Source organism: Mauremys mutica, chromosome 1 (assembly GCF_020497125.1).
Source record: "Mauremys mutica isolate MM-2020 ecotype Southern chromosome 1, ASM2049712v1, whole genome shotgun sequence".
In the NCBI taxonomy this organism is placed as follows: Eukaryota; Metazoa; Chordata; order Testudines; family Geoemydidae; genus Mauremys; species Mauremys mutica.
Window position 1 is genome coordinate 198840149 of NC_059072.1, and position 15579 is coordinate 198855727.

General features: G+C 42.8%; 1 protein-coding gene across 1 annotated transcript in view; it reads right to left on the bottom strand.

Moving 5' to 3' along the window:
* Window positions 1-14296, bottom strand: part of SYNJ1 (synaptojanin 1) — a 117142-nt gene extending 102846 nt beyond the window's left edge. Inside the window, exons 1-2 of the mRNA XM_045002329.1 lie at window positions 14176-14296; window positions 12513-12658 (exon numbers count right to left, since the gene is read on the bottom strand). Coding sequence (XP_044858264.1) covers window positions 12513-12658; window positions 14176-14282 — 253 coding nt within the window. The 5' untranslated portion in view covers window positions 14283-14296. The remainder of the gene's footprint in view (window positions 1-12512; window positions 12659-14175) is intronic.
* Window positions 14297-15579: the final 1283 nt, after the last annotated feature.

Here is a 15579-nt window from a genome sequence, read left to right on the forward strand (position 1 = left end):
TTGCTGATCTACTTAGAATGGAGTCAGCATACTTAAAGGGCCAATGCGCATCTCTCTCTATCACACACACACAGGGTATGTGTGTCTGTCTGCCATGCTGTCTCCCCTCCCTCCATTTGTGCTGTCTTGTAGATTGTGAGGCTACATTAACAACAATGTGTTAACCCTTGAGGGCTCAGCTGTTCTAGTTCATCTTTTAGCAGTAAGGCATCCCTGGGAAATATCCCACCCTCTTACTTCACCACCTCAACCAAGCTTCACAATCATCATTGTTGTGTACAGTATTAAATTGTTTAAAACTTATACTGTGTGTTTAATTTTTATATATATACTTATATATAAGTATATAAGTATATATATATACTTATATATATAATGTTTTTGTCTAGTGAAAAAAATTTCCCTGGAACCTAACACCCCCCCCATTTACATTAACGTTAGGGGGAAATTGGATTTGCTTAACATCATTTTGCTTAAAGTCTCATTTTTCAGGAACATAACTACAACGTTAAGCGAGGAATTACTGTATTCCAGTTTACAAATACACAACTTATTTCCATGCAATTTGTTGGACGTGGAGAGTATGACACTGCACTTTATATGATTTTATGAAAATATGCTAATGAGTGTGAATATAATGTAACTGGAATATGCTTCATGCAAAAGGTCTCTTGTAAGTGATTATTACGAAGTTTATAATCTACTGAGTGTGTTCATCCTATATGTATGTATGGATGGATGTATGGATGGATGGATCAGAAACTAGAAATATGAAATATAACTGAGGGCCTATTTTATTTATGCAAAGTGTGGGCCATTAATGGTGGTTTGGAATCCTGATGACTTCCATTAACCAGGACAATTGACTGTAGATGGCTCTGTTTACTTGTAAGTCTCCCTGTATATGTGTGTGCTCACAAGTGGGTAATGAAATCTTACAGTGACGTGATCATGTCACCTGAACTGGAATCCATCTTAAACCTGGTGCTTTTCCATTTAGAAGGAGGGACAGGAACCCAGAGCGGGACAAAGGATTCCTGCCTTGTGCAAAAGATATATAAGGGGGTGGAACAGAACAAAGGAGGCTGTGGTCACGAGAAATCCCCTAGCTACCACCTGAGCTGGAACAAGGACTGTACCAGGGGAAAGAATTGTGCCCAGACGAGGAAGGCGTCCAGTCTGTGATAGAAGCTTATTGAAATATCTGAGAATGAGATTTTATCTGTATTCAGTTTTCTTACTGTATTAGGTTTAGACTTGCATGTTTTATGTTATTTTGCTTGGTAATTCACTTTGTTCTGTCTATTACTTGGAACCAGTTCAATCCTACTTTTTGTATTTAATAAAAATCACCCTTTACTTATTAATTAACCCAGAGTATGTATTAATACCTGGGCGTGTGTGTGTACAAACAGCTGTGCATACCTCTATCAGTGTTATAGAAGGCAAACAATTTTTGAGTTTACCTGTATAAAGCTTAAACAGGGTAAAACTGATTTACTTTGGGTTTGGAGCCCATTGGGAGTTGGGTATCTGAGGGTTGGAGACAGGAACACTTCTTAAGCTGTTTTCAGTTAAGCCTGAAGCTTTTGGGGGACGTGGTTCAGACCTGGGTCTGTGTTTGTAGCAGGCTAGCATGTCTAGCCCAACCAGGCAGGGCACTGGAGCCCCAAGCTGCCAGGGAAAATGGGCTTAGAGGTAGTCTCGGCACACCAGGTGGCAGTTCCCAAGGGGGTTTCTGCGATCCAACCCGTCACAAAGAGGATGAAAGAGGTCTATAGTAAATCAGGTAAGCAGCATTATATTTATGTAGCAAGGGGCTACCACTTTCTGTAGATAGATAGTTTGGGAGCCTTAAAAAGTGTAACTCTTACCCTTGCATCTAGTTTATTTAGGACCAAGTACTGTTACTGTTTAAAATCAATGACAAAATTCATAGTATTACCACCTCAAAAGGTTCAAAAAATTGTGTCGGACTACCAAAAAAAAACCCTTGAGAGCTTTAATAATTTTAGGGTTCATTTTGTGCATCTTCAGGTTTTTGAGCCTTTAGGATTTATGTTTTCAAGTTTGTCTTTGTAATTAGGAGGACTAGAAACACTTGTTTTTGAATTACAGCTGAGGTTCTCACATAATTAAGTAACTCAAGGAGCTGAGGCCTTAGAAAAAAATGTCACGAGTTGGCAACACTGCTCCTCTTCAATAGGAGCAGGATGGGTTTAATTAAGGAATACATCTGCAGATTATCTTTAATGCTTTGCTTAAAAGAGTGAAATAAACAGATTGAGCAATTTTAAGCATAGCTTGTATCTTCACTTTTGAACTTATTAGGCATGATTTTTAGTTTCACTTCCATAGTTCAGTACATTGTGGTGATATAATTATTCATTGCTGAGACATTTAAAGGATAGAACAGCCCACACAAACACACACATTTCAAGATTGCGGGGAGGAGGAGTGAATCAAAAAGCAAAGATCTCAATGCAGTAATAAAATAAACCAAAAATCAAACAACAAAAAAACCAAAACAAAAAACACAGATTTTTCAGATCCTAGCCATTACATTTTAATACTGAAAACCAGTAAAAACACTGAGTTCTGAATAAAGATACATGAGAGACAAGTGCATTAAAAGATACCTGTTTGAATAATACCACTTCAATTTTACAGTTCATTAATCTGGAAAATTTAAATTCTTTCAACTACTGCCACTCTAGTGGAAACAAAACCACAATCAGACAAGTGAATATTTAGATCAACCACATGATTTTTACATTATATTATCACAATCAACAATCTCTTCAGCAATTTTGATTTCTTGGTCTAGTTGTCAGATTACACGATGAAACATACAGACCATCAAAATTACTTTTATTGTTAAATGCCTTATCCTCTGCATTGTACCGAAGCAAATTTGAATGGCTGGTTGAAAAGTGTATATTACATGGATGCTTATGAAGTCAGAACACATATCTTAAACAAAAAGGAATTTATATCAAATATTTAAGATAATACAGATACACTGAAACATTGACAAATATAATCTAAGTAGAAAAACCATAAGAAAATATTAAAAGATGATGCACATTTGTATCTAAGGAATTATAACACAATATAAAAGTTTGTTTATTTCAAACCTAACACAGGCTCATGTGATACTGCACCATAATCAGGTTTGGAAGGGATTAGATTTTAATTGGTAAGTGTCAGTTACATGGTACACATACAAACCAATATTTCCACCAATGATAATCAAAATTTACAGATAGGCAAAGTAAGAAAAATGCTGTTTGAGAATTCAGTTTGATTTAATGTTGTTTATTTTGTATATTCTGACATGACAATTCATGTTTCAACAGTTATAAAGTTTTAACTTTAACATCTACAATCATTAGTCTGACCCCCCCCCATAGTTTTGCACGCCTGTGAAAATTTAAATTGATAATTGAAAAAAATGCTTTAAAACAAACATTGATATCTATCAAAATTATGAAAAAAAAAATTGAATTCTGCCAAACCTAACCATAATGAATCCACACAAGGGGCAAGATTGAAGTGCAGTATACAACCTTAACAATCATTTTCTGAATGGAGAGTTTAGCCATAACTCAATATATTTTCCATCCCTCTGGATTTTAGTGTCTTTCATACAGCCTGTATTTAAAATGCTTTGTACAAGTAAAAAGGCAGACTGTGTATATGGTATAAAGTTAGAGAAAACAGTGGTGCAGAGACATCGTACAGTGAAGAACAGAAAAGCATTCACAAAAAATAAAAGTTTTAAAGGAGATATGAGAATAGATTGTGCACAAGCTACAATCAGATATTTACAATTTTTAGCTCTTATAATTACCATAACATATGTAAGGAATACCTTAAGACAAATAACTGGAAAGAGTAATTACAACCACATATTAGCATTTTATTTAATTAAAAAATACATTTGCAAAAGCTACATACTGTTCCACACTTATTACTGATTTGTTTTTTGTTTTTAAGCAGTGTTTCTCAAACTGGGTCACCGCTTGTCTAGGGAAAGCCCCTGGCGGGCCGGGCCAGTTTGTTTACCTGCCCCGTCCGCAAGTATGGCCAATCGCGGATCCCATTGGCCGCAGTTTGCTGCTCTGGGCCAATGGGAGCTGCTGGAAGCAGCGCGGGCCGAGAGACTTACTGGCCACTGCTTCCAGCAGCTACCATTGGCCTGCAGTGGTGAATCACGGCCAGTGGGAGCCACGATCGGCCGGACCTGCAGATGGGGCAGGTAAACAAACCAGCCCAGCCCGCCAGGGGCTTTCCCTACACAAGCGGCGATCCCAGTTTGAGAAACACTGTTTTTTAAGATCTTTTCATTAGACAAAGACACCAGGGAAAACAGGAGCAAAGACTAAATGGACCAAAGGATCTTACTCAAGCAAATATTCCAAAATTTTGAATTAAACACATAAAATGAGCAAGAGATTCTAACTTTAAGCAACAATCTCAAGCAGACCAACATCAGAATCCATTAATTAACTGATTTATGAGCTCTTTAAAATGAGCTATCAAAATCAAAGGAAAAAATATATTTATGTCATCCATAACTTCGCAGTGCATAGACTCTTTGCCTGTATTACTTATTTAATTCAACCCTTAAAGAAACATTTTTCTTCTTTCTGAATAGTTCCACTCAAGTCTGAGGGGAAAATCCATTAATACTAAGTATTTCTCTTCCTCTTGGCTGCATCTATAATTTAATCCCTCTAAACTGTAGATACAAAATGAATCTGGATTAATGGAGCTGCCAGATATAGATTTTGAATCTGAAGTTATTTTCTTTGAGTTATCACTGTTTCACTAGGTCACTTGTCCTGATTAAATAATTTTAATAGTCTTGTTTGAGTCCTAATCATTTGAAATTAAGTCTCAATTTAAGAACTAACTCCATCTTTCCTCCTCATATTTTGTACAATGTACAACACAGATCTGAGCCCTTCCCTCCAAAAATAAAACTGCATGATTCGTTACTTAGCAGACCTATTGGAGTTTTCTACTCTTCTTCCCTTCCTGATTAACGGAACATCTATTGGGAAAATACAATTTCTAGAAGTCATCTATAATTATTATCCTGGTTATGGTACAAATGCTTTGTCAAAAAGAATCATCTTGCAGCATAATATGAAGAGTATCAATTAGTCTGATCTTCCAGATAATCATTCTACTGTTGAACACCCTTGATTAAGTTTATCAAGCTCTTTGTCCTGGGCTTTGCAAGCAGCTCTGTCCAAGGAAAGTGTAGCTGTCATGGCTAGTCATGAATAGAGATGGTCACTAAAGTTGCTGGATCAAAATCTTTTGAAGCTTTGGAGGTGAGGATCTGGCCTTCAACTGAAAACAGAAGAGAACTAGAATCCAATTCCAGACCTAACCCTTCATTTTTTATTCTCTTTTGAAGCCTTCTTCTTATCCACACGTCAGCAGTTCCTCAAAATGTATATATTTTTTTAAACTTTTTTCAGAAATAGCAGCAATTGTGCTCTCTTTATCTTTGGGGGAAGTTATGCAATGCACTACTGCTCCAAATCTCCAATCACAAGGAAGGAATAAGCAAAAGCTCTCCATTCCAATACAGAAGCCTCCAGATGTTCCACACACAGTGCAAGCAAGGGAAAAAGAAGAAAGAACAGTCTGCAGAAAAGCTGCCTAAATAGCTGCAAAGTGTAACTGAAACAACTAGCAGGTGTAGCCAAATCAAAAGCACATTCCCATTTAAATACAGTAGAGCATCAGCTCAAACTACAGAAAGCACACACTATACTTTTGCTGGGTGCTGCAGACAAAGTAACTTTTTGTAGAATTCATAGCATGCAGCACTGCAGAATAAATTGTAAGAAAAAGTATTTTTCCCTCATAATCCCAATTTATGATACATTAAACATGAATACATGGTTGTGGCTTGGATTTAAAATGCCCAGAAGTAGAAAATGTAGTTTTATGTTCTCCACAACTCCATTAACAACCATAACTCTTGGGTATATGTAGTGTCAATGATACACTACACATTCAAATGAAATGTACTGAGTCTTAGAAGATATTTACCAGCTTCAGTACTGCCAGCCTCAGAGTACATTGCACCTTCCAGAACACACAGGTTTTGAAATTTGAACTTGGACCAGAAGAAAGGTGTGCAAACCTACGGGACCCCCTTAAACGTCATCTTAGCAGAAGCCCATCCCCCTCCCATTTGGAAAGGAAGGGATAAAAGTATTAACCTTAAAAGGCTCAGAGGCTTTTCAGTTGGGTGCTCTATGCTAGCATTAAAATTTCATACACTGACTACGTAGTGTTCAGTGCAAGTTGTATCTGCACTGAATGTGTGATTTAAGACAACACATTCAAACAAACAGTCGAGGGGAAAACGTAAAAGGGGAAACGGGTAATGGGAATGGTTCGGAACAGTTATTGTTGAACAACAAAAGGAATGCAGTTCAAGACTCATATGTCTAAAGTGTTTAACTTTATGTATTGCTTGTAACAAGGAAGTTATTATCATTGAAAGATTAGAGGAAACATATTTCCTTTGTGCATTTAAAGGTACTGTATGTCTAGTCAGTTTCACTTTCTAGTCATTCATTACTATGAAGCCATCACACTCTCTTGTACTGCTTTGCAGGGAGCCCACAAACATGCTTTCTCTAAGGTTTCCCAAGACAGGGGTTCTCAACCATTTTATCTGAGACCCCACCCCCAACATACTATTAAAACTCCAGAGCCCAGCAGGGTGAGCACCAGGGCTCCAGCTGTGGACTCCTGGTTGAGAGCCGCTGCTCTAAGACAGTGCTTTCAAGCTTTTTTCATTTGGGAACCCCTAAAAAATTTCAAATGGAGGTGCGGACCCTTTGGAAATCCTAGACAGTCTGCAGACCCCCAGAGGTCTGTGAACCACAGCTTGAAAACCACTGCTCTCAGAGCTTTAGCAGTAAATGTAAGCATATCTACAGCTCCTGTGTTCAGAGTTTTGTTGGAGGCTGCTATACAATTATATCCCATTTAGTAAACAAAAGTACTTATACATTTCTATGTTTTAAAATAAGAGTTGTCATGAAATATTTATGCACTATAGAGAGAGCAGCAGTTATCTGGTCAGGAAGATGACTCCCCTCCCAGCACCTCTATAGTGAATCAACAAGGGGAGTGAGTGGGATGCTCTCTCCACCCTTCAGTTGCCTGCAATGAGCAAAAGAGGACTTTCTACCATGGTAGGGCTCTATGAAATCCACATTAACAAGAATACGGATGGAACTGCAGAATCAAAACAATAACATGAAATCCAGGCTCTCTCCAGCACTAGGACTGCAGTGGAAGGTGGGCAGGGCAGGCTGCATGACTGAACTACATGCAGCTGCTGGAGGTAAGAGACCAACAGTCGTGGGGAGGAGGTTTCAGGGGCTAGGGCCACAAAGGAATGTAGGCGTTCAGGGAGAAGGGTCAGCATCTGGGATTTAAGGGCAGCTTCTGAGAACTCAGTTCCTTGTGGTGTCAGTTTCACACCAGGAGTTGCAGGTCCCAGGCAGACTCCAGACACACAACAAAACACTGATCAGCACAGCAAGCGACCACTTCTCATCCCTCACCAGATCTGTGTGAACAATGGTTGGTGTTTCTGCGCAGCTCTCAACATGAGCCCACTGGATCTTTACGCTTACTGGAATGTTATGAAGGGACGAGTGCCTAAAGTGGCAGAGCTTGCTCTACCGTTATGTCTTCTCTCGGTGTCTACAGAGCTGACAGGGAAGAAGCTCAGTAAATATAAAACATCTACTTACAAACAAGAAGGAATCACTTTCTGAGAAAAACACTAAAAGGCTAACCACATTGTACCACAATGGAGATGTCTGCCAGAGATAGCAAAAATAATGACATTTTAAGTTTGCAAATTTGTAATGCTACTCAGCAATAAACTACTGATTTGATAGTTTAATTTCAGATTTGATTAAATTTGAATTTAAGCATTTCTTCAGAATATGGGAAGCTTGAAAGTACTGAGTTTAATTTAAAATGGCAACAAGAACTGCTGCAAGGATGAATTATTTTATGTTTAGTGCATTTTATTTTTTAATTATTCAAATATGAATACAGTTAAATTTGACACTGTAAGAGGCTGGTGCACAGTGGCCTCAACCACCTCTGCAGAATGCACCAAACCCTGCTGTAGTTATGGGCAATTTTAATAGTCACCACACGCAATGGGGCTATGCAGCAAACAGCATGGCAGGCGAAGAACTGACACACTAGGCATCGGCAAATGATATGCGCCTCCTTTTTGATGCAAAACAGTGCGTCACTTTCCCCTCTGCAAGATGGGGTAGACAATATTGCCCTGACCTGTCATTCATCTCTAAAGATGATACAGGCACACCAATACCTGCATCGCAGATGGTCTTCAGTGAATTCCAGAACAGCCAGCCCAGACCAATACTGAACCATATTGGCATTCAAATCCCAGTTCTCTACTCAAATCCAGCACTGCGCTGGAACATCAAAGAAGCGAATATGACCGTGGACAACACAATCTTCGACAGTTCCCCAACGCCAAAGACTTTTGACCGTTTTATTGCACTCAATCTCCACCACAAAGAAGAACATCCCCCAGGGACTCAAATCATCGCACACTCCTTGCTGGACTGCAGAGAGCCAAGAGCTCTGTGACGTTCCCCTGGTGTTATCTGGATCAGTGATCTGCTAGGTCACCCCAATCCTCGACTCTGGGAGCCAGCCTTACCCTGCTCTGCTGTGAACCACCACTCCCAGGCTGTTCACACACAGCCTCTAGCATGTAAGCTGCTCCCAGCTACGTGAGTGGGCACTCTTGGCCAGCTGCTGCTTGGATTGTGCAACCGAATGACATTAGCCATTATCTCCGGTCCCAGATACAACCCTAGGAACTGCTGTCTTGCAGTGTCCAGTTATGCACGCTGGACCCTGCAAGCTTATATGAGTTTGTCAATTTAACAAAGAAATTGATATGTACCAGGCTTGTTATCCCAAGGGGAGTCTGACAGCTTCAAACCAAATGCACTGCTTCAGGCAGAATAAACAAGCAAATTTATTAACTACAAAGATAGATTTTAAGTGATTATAAGTCAAAACACAACAAGTCGGATTTCATCAAATGAAATAAAAGCAAAACGCATTCTAAGCTGATCTTAACAGTTTCAGTGCCCTTACAAACTTAGATGCTTCTCACCACACGCTAGCTGGGCTCAGCTAGGCTCTCTCCTTTGATCAGTGCTTCAGTCACTTGGTAGTGGTGTCTGTAGATGGACGTGTGAGAGAAAGCGAGCGCACATGGCAAACGTCTCCCCCTTTTATCATGTCCTTTGTTCCCTCTTGGCTTTGCCCCCCAACCCCCTTGCAGAGTTAGGTGAGCATTACCTCACTGTAGTCCCAAACTAACTAAGGGAAAGGGGGGTGACTCACTCAAGAGTCCAACAGATCCTTTGTTGCTGCCTAGGCCAGTGTCCTTTGTTCCTGTGAGGCTGGGCTGGGCTTGTCCCATACATGGCCCTGATGAGGCATGAACTGCCCCTCTGCTCCTGGAGAGTTTTTGCCTGCGCATGTTTTAAGCCATGAGGACATATTTTCAGTCTTAACTATATACATAAAATTACAACCTATAACATTACTATAACAATGGGACTCAGTGCATCATGAGCCTTCCGAAGACACCCAACATGACAAACTTTGCATTGGATACCACACAATCATATTATAGGGATGAACATGGGGGTACAGGGTGTTTCCCAGAGGTACAGAGCAACACAAGCTCCTCCACAAATATGATGATTCTAGAGACCTAGAAATTGGAAAGGTACTCCTGGCATCACAGGATCCAGCAGCAAGGCAGAAACAGTGGCTTGAAAGCGTAGGTCTAAACTTCACACACTTGAGCAGACATGCCTAGAACTTGCTGTGACACCTCGGGGCTGCAAATCCTCACATGCCACTAGGCTGCAGATGAACGTCAATGCTCTCACTGCTAAAGTTTTGTGGACATCAAAACAGCCAGTGAACAAACAGTATCGCAAACAAGTCCAGCATTGACTTTGGCAGGTGACATCCACATGCCCTCCAGCATTCCAATGGTCTGGACCATTCACAGGTAAGGAGACTGATGCAAGAAATTGGGAAAAGCAGCAGGAAAAGATGGTGTCCATCCTGAGTTCACTGGCATGGAAATAGATGATGCAACTTTTCACCAACATCCTGAAGACCAGTGAAATCCCCACGTGTGAAGAAAAGCCACGGTTATTGCACTCCTAAAGCCTGGAAGACCTGCAGATCACCCTTCTAGTTACAGGTTAATCTCTCTCTTGAGGACCACCTACATGGTGATGGAGCATATGATTCTAAACCAAATCAGGCCCAAGTGGTTGCACACCAACCCAAGCAGCAAGCTGGAATGCACAGAAGTTGCTGTGACCAGGTCCTGGACCTCACTATAAACATCAAAGCTATATTCCAATGAAAACTCAAGAACAGTACTGCTTTCATCAATCTGTTAGGATATGACAGTCTGGAAGGGCTGCCTGCTACTGAAGCTGGCCAAAGAGATCCCCTATGTGCAGATTTTCAGACTCCTGAACACCATGAGCATATACTGTACCTCAGAAGTCAAGCCAGCAAGATGCTCACTTTGACTAATGGGTTACCACAAGGCTCTGTACTTGCTCCAACACTCTTCAATGTATACATGAGCGATATGCCTGAAATGATGGCGCAGAAGTTTTTGTATTCTGATGATTTGGCACTTGCAATTCAGGCCCATAGCTTTAAAGAATTTGAAGTGACCCTTACATCTGACCTTAAGATCATGGAGGCAAGTTGCAGCTGAGATCAAATAGGTAAGCTCTACTTTCCACCTTGACAACAGCATCACACAAAACACTAACTGTTGAGTTTTGTGGTGAAACTGTGCATGATGACGCAAAGCAAACATATCTCAATGTCATTCTTGACCACACACTCACCTTTCATGACTACCTTTAAAAAGTAGCCTCTAAAGCAAAGATTCACGTCAACATTATTCAGAAGTTAGTGGGAACAAGCTGGGGATCAACTGCCTCGGTGCTACAAACACTGGCTTTGGCCCTGGCATACTCAGTTGCAGAGTACTGTGCACCGGCGTGGACAAAAAGCTTCCATACTTAACTTGTGGATGGGCAGCTGAATCATCACAGGAACTCTACATCTCTACCATGGCTTTCTATTTAGCAAACATCAAATCTTCAGGTATCCACAGAGATATAGCCACAGCACAAGAACTCAAATGCACCAAAAATTACCCAGACCATCGCAGATTATGGATAACATACCCCAACAATGCCTGAAATCATGAAAACTCATGACCACCTCATGTCTATGAATGCAGCCTGGGAATGGCAAAGCATCTGGACCCCATCTATCATTCCAACCAAGACCCAACAAGTCGCCATCCCAATTTCAACCTGCCATGCAGACTTTCGACCACATTGAGCTGCATCTGAACAAACCATGGAAGATACAACTACTTGATGCACAAGTGTAAAATCAAGACTCATTTTCAGGCAACTGCGGTGAGAACATCCAAACCATCAAACACATCATAATTCAGTACTCCAAACATGGATTCAAAGGTGAATTGGATGATACCCACCACACCACAGAAAAGGCCTTGAAATGGCTTATAGACCTACAACTGCATCTATCGAATGTCACTCTGCAGATGCCAAATGCTTGTGAGCAATTAAGTGATTCAAAAACAGTAAATATTTTCATGTGAAAATTACACTGATCATTTTATATAGTCTTCACTGAATATTTATAAAAGTGACTGCTATGTAAAGATATCTTTCTTCAAAATAATTTTACTTACTAGTAATCTAAGATGTACTGCATATATGCACATTTGTGATTTCTTAACAGGCCTCAGGAATGGAAATGGACAATATATTGTTATAGAAAGTAACAAGACAAAGCAATAATACAAACAAAACTGAAGATTAAGAAATGAAAACCATCAGAGATCAGAGAGAACAAATAAATTTAGAAAATAAACAAATGAGAAATATGGAATTTTTGTGAGGAAATAGGAGTTGATTAGTAGGAAAAAACTGCATGGCACATACAGAGGAAGAGGAATTTATATTACGATGAACAAAATATAACTAGGAGTAACAGAATTAAATAAATGCAGGAAAAACGTAGGATAAATGTCAGGCAACACAAACTTTGACAGTAAAGTCATTTAAACTGTAGAATTCTCTCTTAAGCAGGTAGAAAAGCCTTGCCATTTTACTCATTTGAAAGCAGACTGAACACTAGTTACTATATAAAAGAGAATAATCTAACACTGGGAAAAGAACAGACTAAGTGATGTAACAAGTCATCTTCATCTTCTGTAAGTTAAGTAAATATAAATAAAAAAATAGTTGATAGAATGCATTTTCATGTCAGTCAACTTTTCACATTGTACTTAATAAAACATATTGACTCACAGAGGACAGCCACAGCTCCAGACTCAAACAGGAGGCACTCTTCCTTATTTCTGGTTTCCACTATCACACTGAATGGAGGTGGATCCAGTTTGTGGTAGACCCGATATCCTTTGCTGAAAGCCATTTTTCCTTTATCAGAGGCAGCCCTGTCCAATACAAGACCATGTTAGTGAAAGCTTCTGTACCTTCAGGGTTCTCACTGCAAAGCAGCCCCAATTCTTATCCTCACTCAAGTATTTTAAGAGAGTATCTAATTGGGAGTGGGGTGGAGAAGGGTGAAGACATGAAATATGCGGAAGACAGAACCCACACAAGGGCTGAATGATTTAGGATAAAGCTCAGTTTGCTCAGAAAAATGTATTGAAGGGACAAGCATTACAATGAGTTGTTTTTTAGAACATAAGCACCTAAATAAGCAACTTTTAAAAGAGCTCATTTGCAAGTTTCACCAAGCTAACAAAACCATTTCACAAACATTATTTAACAGACTATGATTTCTTGGATAAGAGGAGCAAAGAGTCCCGTGGGTGAATACCCACTTCGTCAGATGTGGATGAGAGGGAGTCCTTGACAAACAGACCACGACGAGCAAAGAGTGACAACTACCTAATGATGAAAGTAGATGACTGGGAGCCCAGATAGGTTCCATTTTTAGCTCTATTAGTGACTCTGAGCAAAGGGCCACTGTCAATAATTTAAGCCCAAAACCTGTTTATTTTTACAAAACCTAGTGGTGACAGAAACGTTTTTGGTACTACTGTCGTTTTAATGGACGCAGAATGTTGTTGTTGTTTGGATTTAAACCTTCCTCTACATTATTTACTATGACTCAATCATTACCACACTGGGCTAGTGAAATTGACTAGAAACCAGAAGATGAAACTCGCTAAAATGAGACTATAAATAAACGGGAACTTAGTCATTAGGCTAATTTTAATCACACAAAACAAAAAGGAAAGGGGGAAAGTACAAAAGGGGAAAAGTAAAATAAAGAACACTATTCTAGCAAGCTAACGTGCCTTTTTAAAACATCTGGGTTACCTTTTATCCTAGCAGTACCGCCTGAGCCTCTCCATGTCTCAATTCCCTTCTCTAGACAGGGCCCGATATTTACCTGTCTCCTCACGGGCGCGGGGGCGCAGCGGGCACAGAGCCCTCTGCCATGCTCGGATTATTTCCCCGGCCCCGGGCCAGAGGCGCCGCGGAGGACGAACGGCAGCGCCGGAGCTGCGGAGAGGGGAAGGGACGAGACACGGGCGAGGTCACCCCGGGTGCGGCCCCCTCGGGGCTCCCTGGGATAATGCCCGGGGGCGGGGGGCGGTGAACAGCTCGCGGGGGCCGGGGGAGGGCGGGAGAGGACGCAGAGCCGCCCAGGGCAGGGACAGGCAAACCCGAGAGCTGGGAGACAAGCGGCCCGGCCCGGCCCCTCCCCCGGGGACGGACGGATGGACGGACCCAAACGCCTCCCCCACCAGACGGACGGGCGGGCGGACAGACAGAGCGGCCGTGGGGGGCTGACGCTCAAGGATCCACCATCTTGTGCAGCTGCTGCGGCGCCGCTTCCCTCAGCCCCGCGCCGGCCGCACCCGGGCCCGAGCCGCGCAGCCTCCCCCCGGCCCCGGGCCCCAGTGACAGCGCAGCCTCCAGCGCCCCGGCCCCTCACCGGCTTCGCCGCCACCTCCAGGGGCGCCTCCTGCTGCTGCTGCTGCCGCTGCTGCCGGCGACAGCGGCTACCTCACTTCCGCTCTGGTCCGACCGTCTCTTCCGCATTGCGCCGCCGGGACCGGAAGTGGGGGGGGCGAGGAGGGAGGGGAGAGCTGCGGTGGGTGCGCGAGGCAGTCAGACGGGGCCGTTTGCTGTCACCTACATAAGCGCTCACGAGCCTCCAAGCGGAGGGGCGCGCGAGATACCCCCCCCCCGCCTCAGCCTGCAGGCCTGGCTGGGGGTAGTGTCGGCGCCGCCCCATGGCGCGCGCTGGGGCACTCCGGGGGCCGGGGTGGTCGCCGCGGGCGCACACGGGGAGGGGAATGTGAGTTAAATGTGTGTCTAAAATGAGCGACCGGGCCGGGAACCCGCCCCCGCGGCCGGCTGAGCCCCGGGGTGGGTGGGAGCGGGCAGGGCTGGGCGGTATTAGCCCAGCCTTGGGCTTGGGGTTGGGAAAACAGCGGGGCCTGGGAAAACAGCCTGAGCCAGGGGAGCCTGCTGCAGCCTGGGCAGCGCTTCGGATTTTAAAACCTCGTCCCCTGGAGTCCTGGGATCGGGGGAGAATCGGCTTTTCTTTAAAAAACTGTCAACTACATGGCTCCCTGTCGTGTGTGTGTTGGGGGGTTTTACTTGCTGCCTGCTGAGCCTGTGTGTGTGTTGGAAGGACCCTGTGCCGGCATTTGGAGGTCTCTGTTCATTGGCTGAGCCTTAGTCAGGGGGCGGGGCTGTCAGGAAGGCCCGGGCTTTATAAAGCCATGAGCAAGTGACCAGGGGCTGCTAACAGGGAGTTTTGAGAGGGAGTTTGGAAGGTGTGAGGAACACTTGAAATTCTTTAAACCGAACTATAATCAAAACTTCTTGATTTAAACAAAAACCCTTTCATTAACCTAGGTAGCTGTGGGACAGAATGCAGGTAAAAGCTCAGCAGCAGAGTGGGGGCTATCCTGTTCTTGTGCTCAGTGCAGCATGTATAATTACCTGCCCTATGGGTGGGTGGCATATGTGTGAATTCGGTGCAAGGAGCTTCTGGCCCTCAGAGACCGCATACGGGCTTTGGAGGCCAGGGTGGCGGAACTGGAGGAGCTAAGGGAGGCAGAGAGGTATGTTGATGAGGTTTTCTGGGACACTGTAGATTTGTCCCACCTCTGGTCAGACAGACCCTGTGCTGTTAAGGAGGATGAAAGGTCCAGGGAAGGAGAGTAGTCAACGGGAGTAGAGGGAAACCTTCCCATAGTCGGGACCCTCCTTCCAGATGATGTTGGGGTATTCTCTCACACTAAGGTTACCTCTCTGTGGGAAAGAATTCCAGTCATTAGGAAAATGCAGGTGTTAGGGAGCACTTAAAGATGATAGTCAATGCAGA